Source organism: Neomonachus schauinslandi, chromosome 13 (assembly GCF_002201575.2).
Source record: "Neomonachus schauinslandi chromosome 13, ASM220157v2, whole genome shotgun sequence".
Lineage (NCBI taxonomy): Eukaryota > Metazoa > Chordata > Mammalia > Carnivora > Phocidae > Neomonachus > Neomonachus schauinslandi.
In genome coordinates, this window is record NC_058415.1 from 73,693,381 (window position 1) to 73,709,337 (window position 15,957).

Here is a 15,957-nt window from a genome sequence, read left to right on the forward strand (position 1 = left end):
CCCAATCCAGGCAATTTAGAATCGACACCCTTAACCACAACTATTATTATAGTGATAATTACAGTAAGAATTATAGTTATTATTCCAAGGGGTGGGGAGCTCCCAGTGCCTGGAGTGGCCGGGCGGGCCCCAGGGATTCCTGCCTGGTGGCTCTGGGCCCCCCTCCATTTCCCTTCCAGCAGGGAGGGCCCTGGAGAGGAGCAAGGCCGTGGGGAGCAGATGGGAAGGAGAGGCCTTTTGTGTGCTGGGTACCGGGCAGGACCTCCTGAAGAGGGGAGCCTTGGGGGCCACTGTGGGGCTGGGAATCAGAACCCTGACTTTCTGGCTCAGTTTCTTCTCTGTCTAGCCTGCAGCCACCCCCACGTAGTGCCTGGGTTTCCCCAGCTGCTCTGCGGGTCACTGCCCAGGCACTGGGCTATCAGGCCGATTGGTGTGGGTTGGTCCCTGCCGAAGATGACCCCCTCCCAGCAGTGGAAGGAAGAGCCCATTTCCCAGCAGTGCAGAGGCTGAGGGGTGCGGGCGGGGCGGGAGTGGCCCCCAGGCCCATTGTGTGGGCTCGATAAAGTACGGAAGCTGAGGTTAGAATGGGAGGAAGCCCAGCGCCCGTGGCCCTTTCCCACGGGTGGGGGCTCCAGGCACTGCCTAGCCCGGCCAGTGTGACTGCAGCCGGTGTGTGCAACGGGCCCAGCTTGGGGAGCCCAGGGGAGACTCACTGAGCAATGACCCCGGGCAGCCCTGGTTACAGAGGGCCCCAGCATTGGGCCACAGGGGCTGAGGCTTGATCGTGGTGACTCTTCCAACTGCCAGGGGGCTGTCACCCCACCTATGCTGTAGCTAACGAAGCTGAAGCTGAGAGGCTAAGAAACTCTGCCAGAGTCAGGACAAATAGGATCAGTACCTGCTTCCTGCAAACCCGAGCTCTGGAATCACACACCGTAGATGGGTGTGTGCCTGTGTGTGCACGTACACACAAGTGTTTACAACCCTGGCGGGGCAGTCTTCTCAGGAAGGAGGTGGCACTTCCCCCGAGACTTTTACTGAAAACATTCAGAATGTGCCCCATCCTTACATTTGAACAGCAGCATCCTCTAGTGGAGAAACACGGGCCTTAAATGCACACAGACCTAGATTCCCGCAGTCACTTCAACTCTGGGTATCTTTGGGCAAGTGGCTTAACTTCTCTGAACCTCTGTTTGCTTTATGGACTTCCTCTGAAGATTAATGAGATAGTATCTGGATAATGCCCATTCCAGGGTCTGGTCTATAGTATGAATTCATCCATCCATCCGTCTGTCCGTTCATCCATTCATCCATCCATCCGTCCATCCATGGGTGTGTATTCCACTGAGGCTAGTAGCTCCCCCTGTTGGCTATATCTGGAATAAGGCCACTTTTCTTTCCAGAATTAAGAGCGCTTTAAGAATTGGCCCATCTTTATTTTACAAATGAGGAAATTGAGGCCCAGGGTGGGACTCATGAGGAATCAGAGCTGAGATGCACACTGGGTGGCATTCTGTCTTGTCTTGGGACATAACGTCCATGCCCAGCCTACTCTGAGCTCTAGCTCCTCTCCCATCCTCAGAGCACTTCCTGGGCTCCTGCCCCAGGGTGGCACTGTTGGGGCCTCGGGTTTCTTCTGGAAGAAGATGGACAAGCACCAGCAGGGCAAGGGAAACAGGACAGCCCTGAGATGGTGGGAATCTGGAGTGGTCTGGAGAAGAGGAGTGGCAGACTGGGGGGAAGAGGAGAGAGGCATTCCAGGAAGAGGACACAGCGCAGGCAAAGGGGAGGGGAGAGAGGGGTGGGAGAGGTGCAGTCTGTGGGCTGCAGTGGAGCGGAGGGGGTGGGGGATACAGCTGCAAGCTGGGATTCAGGCAGTGAGGGCCTCAAGACTCATTGTTTCCAGTCTGCTTTCCCTCTCTTGATGCATTCATTCATTCGACAAATATTTGTTGAGCTCCTAATTGTGAGGTGCTCACCCCGTGAGGGTGACCCAGGCAGACAGAGGCCTCGCTCATGAGAACTCACAGCCAAGCAGAGGGGACAGATTTAGAAAAAGCCCTCTTGAATGTGGCGGGGACCTCAAAAGCGGTGAAGGGGGCACAGCCTTGGTCTAGGGGTTTGGGAGTGCTCCCTAGGTGAGGAGGCATTTAAGTGGCTTACCCGAGGTCTGGTCTTTCCTGAGGCTGGGTCTTGGGAGTAAAGGGAGACGGGAGGGTCACAAAAGCATCCCCCGTGGAAGGTGTAGCCCAGGTAAAGGCCTGAGGTGAGGGGGCAGTTCATGCAAAGACATTCCATTTGGCTGGAGGGCAGGGTCAAGGAGGGAGCTGGACCGGAGAGATAACTGAAGGACTGTAACTGATGTTCAAATGCAACTTTCTGCCCAGCTCCTAAGACGGCAGACCCTGTATATCATGTCACAGAGTTTGGATGTTACCCTGGGGGCACTGGGGAGCCATGGAAGGCCTTAAGGCAGGAGAGCTTCTCTCAGGCTTGTGCGACAATTCACTGTCCACCCTGCTGACCAATCCCAGGTCTCTACCAAACCTCAGAAGCCCGAGTTAGTCATTAGGACCTTGATTTCTTTTTTTTCAAAGATTTTATTTATTTATTTGTCAGAGAGAGACAGAGAGGGAGCACAAGCAGGGGGAGGGGCAGGCAGAGGCAGAGGGAGGAGCAGGCTCCCCGCTGAACAAGCAGCCCGATGCGGGACTCGATCCCAGGACCCTGGGATCATGACCTGAGCCGAAGGCAGACGCTTCACCGACTGAGCCACTCAGGCATCCCAGGATCTCGATTTTGAAATTAAGAAATCGAGGCTCACCGAGGGACCATGACTGGCCGAATCCCACTGCAGAAGCCCTCCTGTAGCCCTGCTCTCCAGTCTGCTGTCTCTGGTTCTGCCATCAGTGCTGTGTCTTCGGCTTCTCCCTCGCAAACCGGGCTCCTAGTTGCACCGGGAGGAGACCCCTTTGGCTGGAGGATCTGCCAAGCCAGCCACACTTCATGGACAGACTGTTCCCAGTAATGGGCTTCCCTGTCCCTCACCTGAGGGGTAGGAGCTTTGCAGGAGAGGGGTGGGACAGTTTGCAGGCGCCGTTGGATCCCTGAGCCTCTCTTTGCTCAGGCAGCAAGCAGCCTTTGGATGCCCCGACTATAACGTGTCTATCTTTCTTCCACAGATGAGTGGGGCTGACACGGCTGGGGATGATGATGAAGCCTCTCAGAAGAGAAAGAGCAAAAACCTGTACGTTGGGAAGATCCCTGGTCCTCAACCTTGCAGTTGGGGAGGCTCCCCAACCCCCTCCTCTTCATCTGTCCTCGGGCTTGTCTCTCCTCCAGGGGGACAGGTGGGGAGGAGGGGCTGTGGCCAGTCCTGCCCTAGACAGACACCAGTGAACAACAGGATCTTAAGACTTGCAAGTGGCCCCAGTGTGGGGTCGCTAGGGTCCTGAGCGTCTGACACTGCCCTCAGCATTCATGCAGAGTGAGGCAACATGCTGATTCAGTACTGGAAGCCCCAGGGAACCAAGCAGAGGCAACCAGCCGGGTTGTCCTGGCCCGGGCCCAGCCTCTAAGCCAAGCAGTGGCTGAGTGACCTTGACAAGTGCTTTGCTCCCTGAGAAAGGACACGTGATTCCCCTTTTGTCCTCTTGAGCTCTTGAAGGCTAGCAGTCTTTGGCATTGCCAGGAGGTGGCGCTGCTGGTCCAGGTAGCGTACCCCATACTCTCCAGCCTTTCGGGCCAGGCTCTGGGGCCTTACACATCCGTTTGGAGGTTTGGAGGTGCCAGTTAAATGAACAGGGTGTGTGTGGGTTCTCCTTAGGCTCCTTGTACACCTGGGCCCAAGGACCTGGAGACTAGGGGCGGGATGGAGAGGAGGCGGTGGGGCACACGGTGGCCCCCAGAGGGAGTCCCCCTCCCCTCCGGCTTGTGTAGTGCCCACCTTTATTTACCAGTTGGGCCTGGGCGGGGAGGACGGGCTCTTCCCAGATGCCTCCTGTAGCCGTTTTCCTGGCCTCTACTCTGGCGAGCGTCCACGACTCTAGAAACTCTTTCTCCCCCAGCCCCTCGGGCCTCTCCAGGTTCCTGTGGCAACTGTAATCCCGCCTTCTAGGGCAGGTAACAGGCATCAAAAATAGCCCTTTGGTCCAGGTATCACCAAAGCTGCTGGGGTGTCGCTCCCAGGGGTGCAGCAGTGGCAGGCCGTGGAGGGTGGGCATCTGGGGATGCTGGGGCTGTCCTGGGCCTGTCCTAACTCCAGCCTCCCTTCAGGGTGGGTGCTGCCTTTTGAATGTCTGAAGCTCACATTCTTAAAAGCTTCATCGAGGACTCTTAGAATCTGGGATAACAATAAAAATAACTAATCTTTATTGTGCCGGGCACTGTTCTGTGCGCGTTCCATATATTATCTAATTTAATCTTTACCACTGTTTTTATTTTACATTTCCTTTTTCTTCTTACGTATCCTATTTGACCAATGAGTAAACTGAAACAAAAAGAAGTTACTCGTCTCCGGTCCCACAGCAAGTGTGTGGCCGAGTGGGGATCGGATACCTGGTGTGCTGGCTCTAATATTATAAATATAAATACATATATATATATTATTATTTTTCTCTTCAGAGCCTGTTATATTGAAGCTCAGTGTAGAGCGTTCTGAAGGAGGTTCACAGCAGCCCTGCTGTGTAGCCTTTGAGCCTCTAGTGATGAGAGTCCATTCCCCAGAGGCCACCCATTCCATTTCTTCATGGCTCTGACTGAAGGAAAGTGCTCCTTTAGCTTCCTCTTGTGGGTCCCTGTTTTGCCTTCTGGACCCACGTGGGAACACTCGGGGGCCCGTCTGAGCTCTGCCATCCTGTCAGACAGACCACTATGTCCCAGGAAGTCAAATGCTGGCACCCTAGTCACCCCTAGGGTGGCATTCTGAGGGCCCCAGTCCTCACCCAGAAGACTCCCAATCCCTGGACTCCTTGCCCTTAGTTCCTTGGCTTGGACTTTCTAGAGCAGGGTCCCCATCCCTGGGCAGCTGCCGCAGACCCTCAGGACACAGTGGGCCGCCACTCCCTTCTCTCTCTCTCCTGAGCACTTTTGCCCCAGGCAATGTGCTAAAACTTTATGCGCATTTTCTCCTTGCTTCTCACAACAACCCCAGCAGATGGTAGGTACTATTATCATCCCTGTTTGATGGATGGGAAAATTTGACGTTCTGAGAGGTGAGGTAACTTGACCAAGAGCACACAGTTGGCAACTGCTGGAGCTGGGATTTGAACCCAAGGCTGTGTGGTTGCAGAGCTTCACACTTAACCTCCACGGGGCACCGCCTCCCTCACCGACTCACCCAGGGTGTCCCGGGGGTCTTAATGCCGCTTTAAGCTCCAGTAACTTCAGAAGTATAAATACTACAAACTTAACAAACACCCATTTGAAAGTTGAATTATTTAAATTTCTTCTACACTTATTTAGCTTTGTGATTTTGCCAACGCATTTTTTATTTTAACTTTTGGTTTCAGTCGGCATTTTTTTTATCGTTGATCAGCAGAACAGAGACCAAAACTTAAAATTAAAAAAAAAAAAAATGTATCGTTCAAAAATCACAACACTCAATGTGCATTAAAAAATTACATAATTACAATTCCAAATGACATTTTGGGAAGTTTATAGGACTTGTACTCCTGAAGTTATTCGAGCTTGAAACCGTACTCAGGCTTGTGGGACATCCTCTTGCACATTCATGGATGCTTGTATCCAAAGCCAGTGACTGAGGCCGAGGCCGGCTGCCAGGAGCTATCCCGGAGGTGCCCAGGGTAGGGGGTCCAGCGACAAGGGGGGCAAACGTGAGCACGGGGCATTTAACCCCTTTCTTGCCAGCAGCTTTGGCCAGTCCCAAAATCGGCTGCCTCCTGAGGGAGTGGCAAGGCTAAAAATGCTTCCTGGCTAAAAATAGCCAGGCCTGCCACCCTGGTGGGCAGAGCACTCCCCCCTCCCTCCCAGCAATTTGCTGCCTTGTTTTCTCCTTCCCCCGGCGCCGCCATGGCAACGGGGAGGCCGGTCACAAATAACTTGGTCGGGCCCCAGAGGCCGGCCCTTGCAGACACATGCCCCTTTCACGGGCTCCCGCTCGGGGTTGGCCAGGAGGGATTTTTTTTTTTTTTTTTCCGCTCCCTGTGCTGGTCCCTCCCATTTCCTGGCTCCTCCTGTCTGAGTCCCAGCCCGGCCTGTGCCTGGGAGCCCCAGTCATCCGGCTGGGATCCCGGCGAACGAACGCTTGGCTGCAGCCCGCGCCGCCCCGGGACGCAGGGAGGGGAAGAAGGAACCTGGGGGCTGCTCCCTGCAGACCGTCCCGGGCCCCAAGGTGGGGGGCCCTACAGAGATGCTCCGAGGCATGTACCTCACACGCAACGGGAACCTACAGAGGCGGCACACGATGAAGGAGTAGGTGCCTCTGCCCCCAGGCGCGCACCCTTCCCACCCTGAGTGTGCAGGGGCCGAGCGCGCCAGGCTGACCGACCCCCTTCTCTGCTTCTGCCCCCAGAGCCAAGGACATGAAGAACAAGCTGGGCATCTTCAGGCGGAGGAACGAGTCCCCCGGGGCCCAACCAGCGTGCAAGGCAGACAAAATGGTGAAGTCATTCAAGTAGGTCCTCTCTGCACCCTGGGGCCCCTCGGGCACTCGCTGGTCCCCAGGGGAGCAGGGCTGGCGGTGGGGTCAAATGGAAAGGGGTTTTTTGGCTTGATCCAGCTCTGAGTTGGACGGAGGCTGTCTTCGAGGGAGCCTGGTACCTGGCAAGCCCTCACGGGGGACAGACTCTCTGGGAAGGCCGGCCGGGCAGGGGCAGAGGCGATGGGGCCCAAAGAGAGGGGCTGGGCTCCCCAAATGGGCTCGGCCACTGCCCAGGCCAAGGGCAGCTAACAGAGACCCCCCCCACACCCACTTCCCCGAACCTCACGGTGCCTCACTCTGCCCCTTCCCTCGCCCCTCAGGCCCACCTCAGAGGAAGCCCTCAAGTGGGGCGAGTCCTTGGAGAAGCTGCTGCTTCACAAATGTAAGTGGGGGCCAGCTGGCCTGCTCCCCTCCCTGCATGATCTCCCCCCCTTCCCTTTCCTCCTCTCCCAGACCCAGAGAGTGTGTCTGCTCCCAGAGAGGTGGCCTTTCCCTCTTTCCTGGGTCCCGTCAGGTGTCCCTGCCGTTGGGAGAGGCCGAGGCCCTTGGGCTGGCCTTGGAGCCGGCTTCGGCCAGCCCCTCCCTGTCCATGGGAGCTGGCAGTGCCTGCAAGAGGCTGCGGGGCCTGTGTGCTCACACCCAGATTCCCAGAATAACAATAAACATTTCCACGTACCGAGGGCTTCCACTGGGCCACATGTGCTCCGCATCTCGTGGGCAGGATCCCCTCCGATCCTCACAGGGCTCCAGGAGATAGACTCATGACCCCCATTTTACAGATGAGGGAACTGAGGCACAGACGGGAGAGATGTGGCCAAGGCCCACAGAGAGGCAGTGGCAGGGGTGGGTCCACATCCCAGGGGCTCCTGGCCCTTTGAAGTGGTTATCTTACTAAGCTCCCAACATCTGCACCCTCAAAGGCCCCTGGAGGGGAGGCTGGGGGGTCCAGAAGGCAGGAGGGGCTGGTTCTGCCTCTCACCCCAGGGCCTGGGCTTCTCGTCACAGATGGCTTAGCAGTGTTCCAGGCCTTCCTTCGCACCGAGTTTAGTGAGGAGAACCTGGAATTCTGGCTGGCATGTGAGGACTTCAAGAAGGTCAAGTCACAGTCCAAGATGGCGGCCAAGGCCAAGAAGATCTTCGCTGAGTACATTGCGATCCAGGCGTGCAAGGAGGTAAGGCCTCAGGCTGGGCCCTCGGGTGCCCCAGCCCCATCCCCATCCCCAGTGGCCTCTCAGTGATCACAGGTACCTGGCAGCCTCAGCAAGGAGCTCAGGAAGGGGAGGGGCCAGAGTGACTCTTGGGGACCATGTGTCCAGGGTGGAGAGGAAGCAAGCTGGGGCCCTGGGAAGAACAGAATTCTGTCGGCACCAGAAATGGGCACTGTCGAGGCACTGTGTGCCGGGCATACGCCAAGCCCTTTATGGATGCACTCTTTTATTTGATCCTCATGACAACCTGTAAAATGGGTTTAATATTATCATCATTTGAAAAATGAGGAGACAGTCTCAGAGAGCCTAGCTTGGAGTCGCTAACATCTAGTGAGTGCTTACTGAGGGCCAGGCACTGTGTGCAGACTTGCAGTGGGTGATCTGTTGATTGACTCCGTATCTCTTTACCATGGATGACCTTGTTTAGTCTTTGGCACTCTGAGGAGTGTACCATCCTTCCTTGCCTATAGATAAGACAAGGGGGCCTCAGAGCACTTAGGTGATCTGCTCAGGGTCACATGCCTAGGTATGGCACTGCTGGAATTCCAACCAGGCAGTCTGACCTTAGAGGTGGTATGTCCAGGCCCTATAAACTACCCGCCTTAGAGTGAGTGACCGAGCCAGGACTTGAATCGCTGCCCCGAGGGTCTCCACTCTGAGACTTAAGACATGGAACAGAGGGGCTTGGCGGTGAAGGGCTGGGGAGGTCCCATTCCTGGCCCCCCGTGCCCAGGGTCAGCCCCGTGCCAGTGGACCTGACCATACTGCCCTCTGCCCCCACAGGTCAACCTGGACTCCTACACACGGGAGCACACCAAGGACAACCTGCAGAGCGTCACCCGCGGCTGCTTCGATCTGGCGCAGAAGCGCATCTTCGGGCTCATGGAAAAGGACTCCTATCCACGCTTCCTCCGCTCTGACCTCTACCTGGACCTCATTAACCAGAAGAAGATGAGTCCCCCGCTTTAGGGGCTGACAGGGTAGAGCTCCGTGTTCACACCAGGCGGGCTGGGCCCCCTTCCCACCTGCCTCTCTCCCTCTGCGACGGAGGGGGCAAGCAAGCCCCCGGAGGCTGCGTCTCCGGACAGACAGACGGACATTCGGATGAGAGGCCTGGACCAAGGGAGGCCCAGGCCACTGGAGGAGTAGAAGGATTGGCCCCGTTGGGTCCACACTGCCCCGGTACGAGGGGGCCTGAGGGCCCTGGCAGGTCAGGGGCCCTGGCTGAGCCAGATCCGGAGCTGCTGTTCCGTGCTGCGTGGGCTCAGCATTGACCAAGTTCCTGAAAGAACTGGCTGATGGGGCAGGGGGCCTAGCTGTGGGCTCCAGAGCTCTCCAGGGGGGCCGCTGGGACTCGCAGCTCAGACCCCGTGCCTTGAGTTTTATTTATTTAAACAGTAGTCGGATGCTTGGCACGCTGTCCTGTAATAGGAAATTTTTGCCTCATCGGTTTTCCTAATTTACAAGTGCAATATTTTAACCAACGCCTTGTGAAAAAGCCACCTCACCGAGAGGGTGGACACCACTTCCCAGTTTCAGGGGATTTGCTGGTCCCAGGCACCGTGGCAGGCAGCTGGGCCTTCCAGACTGATGAGGCCTGGAGGGGCGGGTGCTGCCGTGTGACCTCGCACAGGAATCCCGCACTCCCCAAGGGAGGTGTCCCTCAGGGGCTCTGGGAGAGCATGGCACCCTCAGACCACACAGCAGCCGAGTTCTGGAACAAATAAAAGGCCTGTGTTATTTCTTGTTCTTGCCCCTTTCTGTGTGTTTCTGGGTTTGAGCTTTCCCAAGGTGGACTGGGGCTGGGGGGGGGGGCGGTCAATCCGGCGGCTTCTCCTCTCTTGCCATCACCCGCCTCCCATCCCAGAGCCACACACACGATCTTCCGGGCTCGCGGCTCCCTGGCAGGCTGTTTCCCTGTGCTAGGCACTCTGCCGTGCTCGTTCCGTGTAATTACCTCTCCCCTTCTCCACCAGCCTGGGAGGTGGGGGGTTATGCCCGTTTCACAGATGGGGAGAGTGAAGCACAGACAGGGTGGGTGACTCGTCCAAGGTCATACGGCTGGCAAGTGGCAGAGACAGGGTTCTGCCTAAGCCCTGCTGGCTACCAAGTCTGTGCTCCGGATTGCTGTCCCCTGCTTGCCACAGGACAGAGTTCTAGCTTGGCCACCAGCTGGCTACATTCCTCTGCCCACCACACCCTGAGATTCCAGTGGAACTTTCAGGTGGCACAGGGCTGGTTGGTGGAGGTGGACAAGGCTAGCCTCTCAGGCTGCAGATGGGCCGGCCCATGGATGCCGTTAGGACAGAGGTAAGAGCTGGGCAGGTGACAAGAAGTAGGGCTTACAGAGACCCCCTCTGTGTCCCAGAGGAAGGCTTCCCACTCCGTGCCTAACTGGAGACGCAAATTTAGGCAAGGCCTGGAGGCCCCAGACCACTTGTCTGGAGGAGGTAGAAGAGAGCCTGGAACCCAGGCCAAGCTGACGCCAGAGCTGGCCCCCGCTGCCCCCACATACAGCCTGCCAGGGTCTGGGGGGCGCTGCCTGGAGTGGGGCCTGGCCCAGCTGGGCTGACTTCCATGCAGCTGGAGGGAATTGGTGGGGCTGGCCCCATCTCCCTGGATCTTGTTCCCTGCCTGGGGTCCTGGGTTCAGGTCTGCCCACCATGATTTGGAAACACAAAGGACATGGGGCTTTGTAGCCATTCTCCTCTGTGCCTCCCCTCGCTGTTTGCCCTGGAGGCCTAACCTAGGGCCAGGCATACAGTAGGTGCTCAGTACATGTTCCAGCCTTTTTTTCTAGCACCGGGAGTGTGAGCTCTTCCAGGAGTGGAGCTGGGTCTGGCACTGGACCCGGCCTGAGCCCTGTTGGGCCTTGTAATCAGTGAAGGACTTGCCTGCCCCGGAGCCCCCAGAGCCTCAATGAGGCTGGAAGGACAGCGAGGGGCAGAGATGTGCCCCTAATCCAGAGCAAGACCACCTCACAGGTGTCATCCAGGCCTGAGATTTGGGGACCTGACAGCTTGGGAAAACAGGCCCAGAGGGGACCACAGTACCACTCCTGTTCCTTTCAAAATGGCTAGTGGCTGAGCTGACAGCGGAGCTCAGGACTTGAGTCCCAGCCCGGCCCGGCCTCTCTGTGGTGTCTTCCCCTGGAGGAGACACTGTGGGCCCGAAGAGACTCACCTTCCCCTTTCTTCAGGGTCCAGGGATTTAGCCTAGGGCCAAGCCCTCCACCTTCCCACCCCCAAGTTGCCATGGAAACAGAAGTCCCGTAGAGCAAAGTCAGACAGATGGAATTCCCATTTCCGAAGGCCCCGCTGCCTGGTTTCCATTACTCACATGGGGTCCCTTGCTTGGCCCAGAGCAGCTGTGGTTGTGCTGAGCATCCGGAGAGCGGGCTGGAGAGGTGCCTGGGTCCTCCTGCCCTGGGCCGTGCCTGGGCTCCCTGGGGACCGTCACCTTCACAGTGTCCGGGCTGCTCCCCATTTATTTTTATTTTATTTTTTTAAGATTTTATTTATTTATCTGACAGAGAGAGACACAGCGAGAGAGGGAACACAAGCAGGGGGAGTGGGAGAGAGAGAAGCAGGCTTCCCGCGGAGCAGGAAGCCCGACGTGGGGCTCGATCCCAGGACCCTGGGATCATGACCTGAGCCAAAGGCAGACACTTAATGACTGAGCCACCCAGGCGCCCGCCCCCCTTTTTTTTTAAACATGCGAGGAAGGAGCAGGCCCCTTGCTCTCTGTCTGGCAATCCCAGGCTGGTCAGTGTAGGATATGAGGGCTGTGAGGTCCTCATGTCCAGGTCCCTTCCCATTCCGCAGATGGGAAGACTGAGGCGGCGGGAGAGAAGCAGCACTGCATAGAGGCGAAAGGCCTGGGCCCTGGCTCCATTGCTTACTACTAGCTCTAAATCTCTGAAAAAATCACGTCACCTCTCTTTGCCTCAGTTTTGTCATCTGTAAATTGTGCATACTGGCACCTTTCCCAGGGCTTTGGTGACTAAGTGAGGTGGTGCTGGCAGCTTAGTGACATCATCACTCAGGGTCACGGGGAGGTAGAAAGCTCGTGCTCAAGTGGTCCAGGTCCCGGGCTCTCCCCTGATCAGAGTGGACAGGGAGCCTCCAGTCTCAGACCCCAGATCACCGTCCTTCCAGGAACATTCAGCTAGAGGACAAAGCCAGCCTGTTCCAGGGAGTGTCAGAAACAGGCTGTCCTTGCACCACTGCCCAGTCAGCCTGGTTGGGAGCCGCTGGGGTCAGCTTGCAAATAGGCTGTGAAGGGTGGAAAGGGGAAAGGGCACGGTTGGATGCCAGTGGGAGGGGACTCAGCGTTGGCCTGCCTGTGCCAAACTTCGTCCGACTCCTTTTGGGCCGGTCAGCTCCCTCACGTTCTTGGCCTCTTGGCCCGGCTTGGGGCAGATAGGGCCTCCGAGACTCTCCAGCCTGGAAGAGACCACCTGGTCTAAACTGCTGTCTCGTGCTTGCGTCCCTTCTTGGGTTCCTGCTTGCATCTCTCCTGTGACAGGGAGCTCATTACCTCACAAGGCAGCTCAGAAGGGCCTGGGAGCATCTGGGGGTTCTAAAATTCTTTCCCTGTGAAGTCAGGATCCTGGGGTGGGGTGGGGTGAGAGGGGCAGTTCAGCAGTAACCCCTATGAGTCTCCCACCTGGATAGCCTCCTCCAGGCTCCCTAATTCTCTGGTTTCACTCCTCTCTGCTCCCCCCACCTTCACCAAACTCCTCTGCGCTCCCCACCCCTATGTCTCTGCCTTTCTCCTCTGCTCCCTTTGCCTACTGTCTCCTCCCTAGGTCCCTCTGCCATCCTACTCTAGAAAGTCTCCCCGATTCACCCCTCTGCTGCATCCTCTCCCTCAGTGCTCTCCAGCCCTCAGGCAACAGACCCTGGGCTGCAGACAAGTGCTCTTGTGCTCTTGTTTTGCTCACCATCGGCAACATCTGTGAAACATCTGGCTCTGCCTATCCTCTCCCTGGCAGGGCCAGGCAGGAGGAAAGGGGGTACCCTGGGTCCCTGCCCCCAGGGTGCCCCTTCCTTGGGTTGGAGGAGACAGTGGGGGTGAGGAAGAGCTTCGGGGCTGGTCCAGGCCTGCTCAGCACGGATGAGAGTGGGGCTTGGGGGAGGGCAGTGTCAGCTGCAGATAAAAAAATCGTATCTCCCGCCACACAAGGCACACACCAAGGGCATCCCATGCCTTATCTCCAGCAGTCCTCACGTCAGGCTCGGAGAGGTGCTGAGTATTGTTTTTCCTTTACCAGTGAGGAAGTTCACGTTCAGGGAAAGTGGAAAAGTATGCTGAAGCTGAGCAGAGACTGCGAGCCCAATCCCTAACGTCCAGGCAGCCTCACCTCCAGCCGGTCAGAGGGAATTGGTGGAGAGCACAGGTTCTCCTGGCCTTCAGGACGAGCTTGTCTAAGGAAGGTCATGAGCTTCAGTGTGTGGGGATGTCTGGTCCTGGGCTGACTCCCAGTTCTCAGTAGAGCTTTTGATAAATTGCCTTACTTTTCCCAGCCTCGATCATGTCACCTATAAAATGGGAATAATAAGTCCACCTGACGGGTCTCACGTGGACTCAGTGAGATAAAGAACAGGTGTAAACCCTCAGCACAGGGCCAGCCACAGAGTGGGTGCCCCACGGAGGGGCAGACAGAGGGAGGTCTGGGGCTACCACTGAGCATCCAAGAGGTGAGTTCAGGCCAAGCGAGCAGCTGCGCAGGAGGAAGCCGCCACCACAGCGGCTCCATGGCCAGTTTCTAAGACAAGGTCACCAGTGATTCAAGGACAAGGGCGGGGCCCCAGGGTGGTGGGATTGGGCCCCAGGCCTCAGTGGGCTCCGCAGGGTCCCGCATGCTGTCTCAGGGACTACCGAATAGCATCCCTGCTGGCAGGAGGTGCCTTGCCCTCAGATCTGTCCCAAGCCTGCGTGTGATCTTGTGTGAGGCCCCTCCCCTCTCTTGTTGGTTTCTTCTGGAAAACAAGGAGAACCAAGCTTTCTGTCTGTCTGAGGACCTTCCGAGGGGGCAGATGGTGCTTTGTGTGATGTGAGGGGCTGGGATCCAGGCCAGGTGTATCTGCCTATGAGTGTGTGTGTGTGTGTGTGCGTGCATGTGTGTTGTTAGGACTGAAAACAGAGTTTTAGCTACCTCCCCAGACGACCGGAGGGGCCTCGGGACACTGCTGTCCATGTCCTCTAGCCGGGCTGAGCCGAGGAAGGATGTGCTCATTATTCACATACCCGTTCCCTCCAGGTAAAACCCGCACCTCCCCTACCTCTGCTACACACACAGCCCCGAGCCCAGCCAGAGAACCTTCCAGCAGCCGAGCCAGTGTGCAAAGGCAAAGCTGACAGTCCCCGGACTTGCGGAAAGGAAACCCGCCCCCACCGTCTGCTTCTGCTGCCAATTTGTGGTAAGTCCCTTCCCTCACTGGGCCTCACTTGGCCCATCTGAAAAATGGGTGGGGGGCGTTCCAAGGTCTCTCGAGAAGCCGTCTGACTCTGACCTTAGGTTGCATTCATTTCTCCCTCTGAAGTGCTCTTGCAGCTTGCTCCCCGGAATCTGTCCGTATTGCAAGGCAGTGGAGAATGGTGATGAGGAGCATGGGCTTCCAGGCTCGGACGCTTACTCATTGTGTGACCATGGACAAGTCACTTCATCTTTCCGAGCCACTGTGTCCTCATCGAGAAAGAGGGGGTAAAAATAGTTCCCACTAGTAGGGTTGTTGTGGAGGCTGAAAGCAGGTTGTGAGCTCCCTGCTTACCATCCTCCTGGTCCGTGTTCAGGTCCTCCAATGCACCACACTCCACCCCTGGGCTCAGATCTGCTCTGGGCAGAAAGATCAGCCTCTCCCCAGGGAAAGGTCTCACCGAAATGGAAGTGGTTTGGGTTTTCTTTTTCATTTTTAATTTTGAAATAATTATATGTTCACAGGAAACTGCAAAGAAATGTCCCATGTCCCCTTCACCTAGTTTCCCCCTGTAGCTACATCTCCCATAGTTATAGTACAATCTCAAAACCAAATTCGGACATTGGTACAGTGTGTGTTTCTGTTATTTTGTCACATGTGTTGATTATGGAACCACTATGGAAATGGAAACACAGAACCGTGTCACCACAAAGATCTCCCTGGATACTCTTTTATAGTCACACCCATCCCCAACCCCCCATCCCTAACCCCTCGAAACCACTCATCTGCTCTCCAGCTCTATAATTTTGTCATTTTAAGAATGTTATATAAATGGAAGCATGCACTATGTGACCTTTCGAGATTGTCTTTCTGCACGCATCATAATGCCCTTGAGATCCATCCAAGTTGCTGTGTGTACCAATAGTTCGACCCTGTTTATTGTTGAGTAGTGTTCTGTGGTATGGATGTACCGCATCTGGTTTCACCATTCACTTATTTTTTTGTTTTTTTTGTTTTTTTAGATTTTATTTATTTATTCGTCAAAGAGAGAGAGCACAAGCAGGGGTGAGGGGCAGAGGGAGAAGCAGACTCCCCGCCGAGCAAAGAGCCCGATGCAGGACTTGATCCCAGGCCCCTGGGATCATGACCTGAGCCAAGGCAGATGCTTCACCGACTGAGCCACCCAGGCGTCCCAACCATTCACTTATTGACGGACCCAGTTTCCATATGAAGCTGCTACGGGCAGTTGTGCAGAGAATTTTTTGTGGACACAAGTTTTCATTTGTCTGGGATAAATGTCCGGGAGTGCAATTGCTCAGTCGTACGGTAAGTATAGGTTCAATTTGTAAGAAACTGCCACACTGTCTTCCCTGAGTAGCTGCACAGTGAGAGAGCGAGTTTCTCTGCTTCCTTGCCAGCATTTAATGTTGCCCCTATGTTTTTTACTGTAGCTGTTCCAATAATTGTGGGGTGCAATCTCAGGATTTCATTTGTGTTTCCCCGATGACTGATATTGGGCATCTTCTTGTGTACTTATCCTCCATCTGTATATCCTCTTTGGTGAAATGTCACTTCACGTTTCCGGCTCATTTTCTAGTTAGAGTGTTTGCTTTTTTACCATTTTGAGTTTGAGAGCACTTTATATATTCTGTGAATGAATCCGTTG

General features: G+C 55.9%; 1 protein-coding gene across 7 annotated transcripts in view; it reads left to right on the plus strand.

Moving 5' to 3' along the window:
* The window catches only part of RGS3 (regulator of G protein signaling 3), a 113,037-nt gene extending 103,428 nt beyond the window's left edge, over positions 1–9,609 (plus strand). For 6 of the 7 annotated variants that reach the window (XM_044920763.1, XM_044920764.1, XM_044920765.1 and 3 more), the window contains 5 exons: positions 3,183–3,247; positions 6,533–6,634; positions 6,982–7,043; positions 7,667–7,833; positions 8,653–9,609. In XM_044920763.1, the coding sequence (XP_044776698.1) occupies positions 3,183–3,247; positions 6,533–6,634; positions 6,982–7,043; positions 7,667–7,833; positions 8,653–8,838 (582 nt within the window). In that variant the 3' untranslated portion in view covers positions 8,839–9,609. Of the gene's footprint in view, positions 1–3,182; positions 3,248–6,248; positions 6,433–6,532; positions 6,635–6,981; positions 7,044–7,666; positions 7,834–8,652 lie in introns of those variants that run through there. The other variant, XM_021691742.2, reaches the window with a different exon arrangement.
* The last annotated feature ends 6,348 nt before the right edge of the window (positions 9,610–15,957 follow it).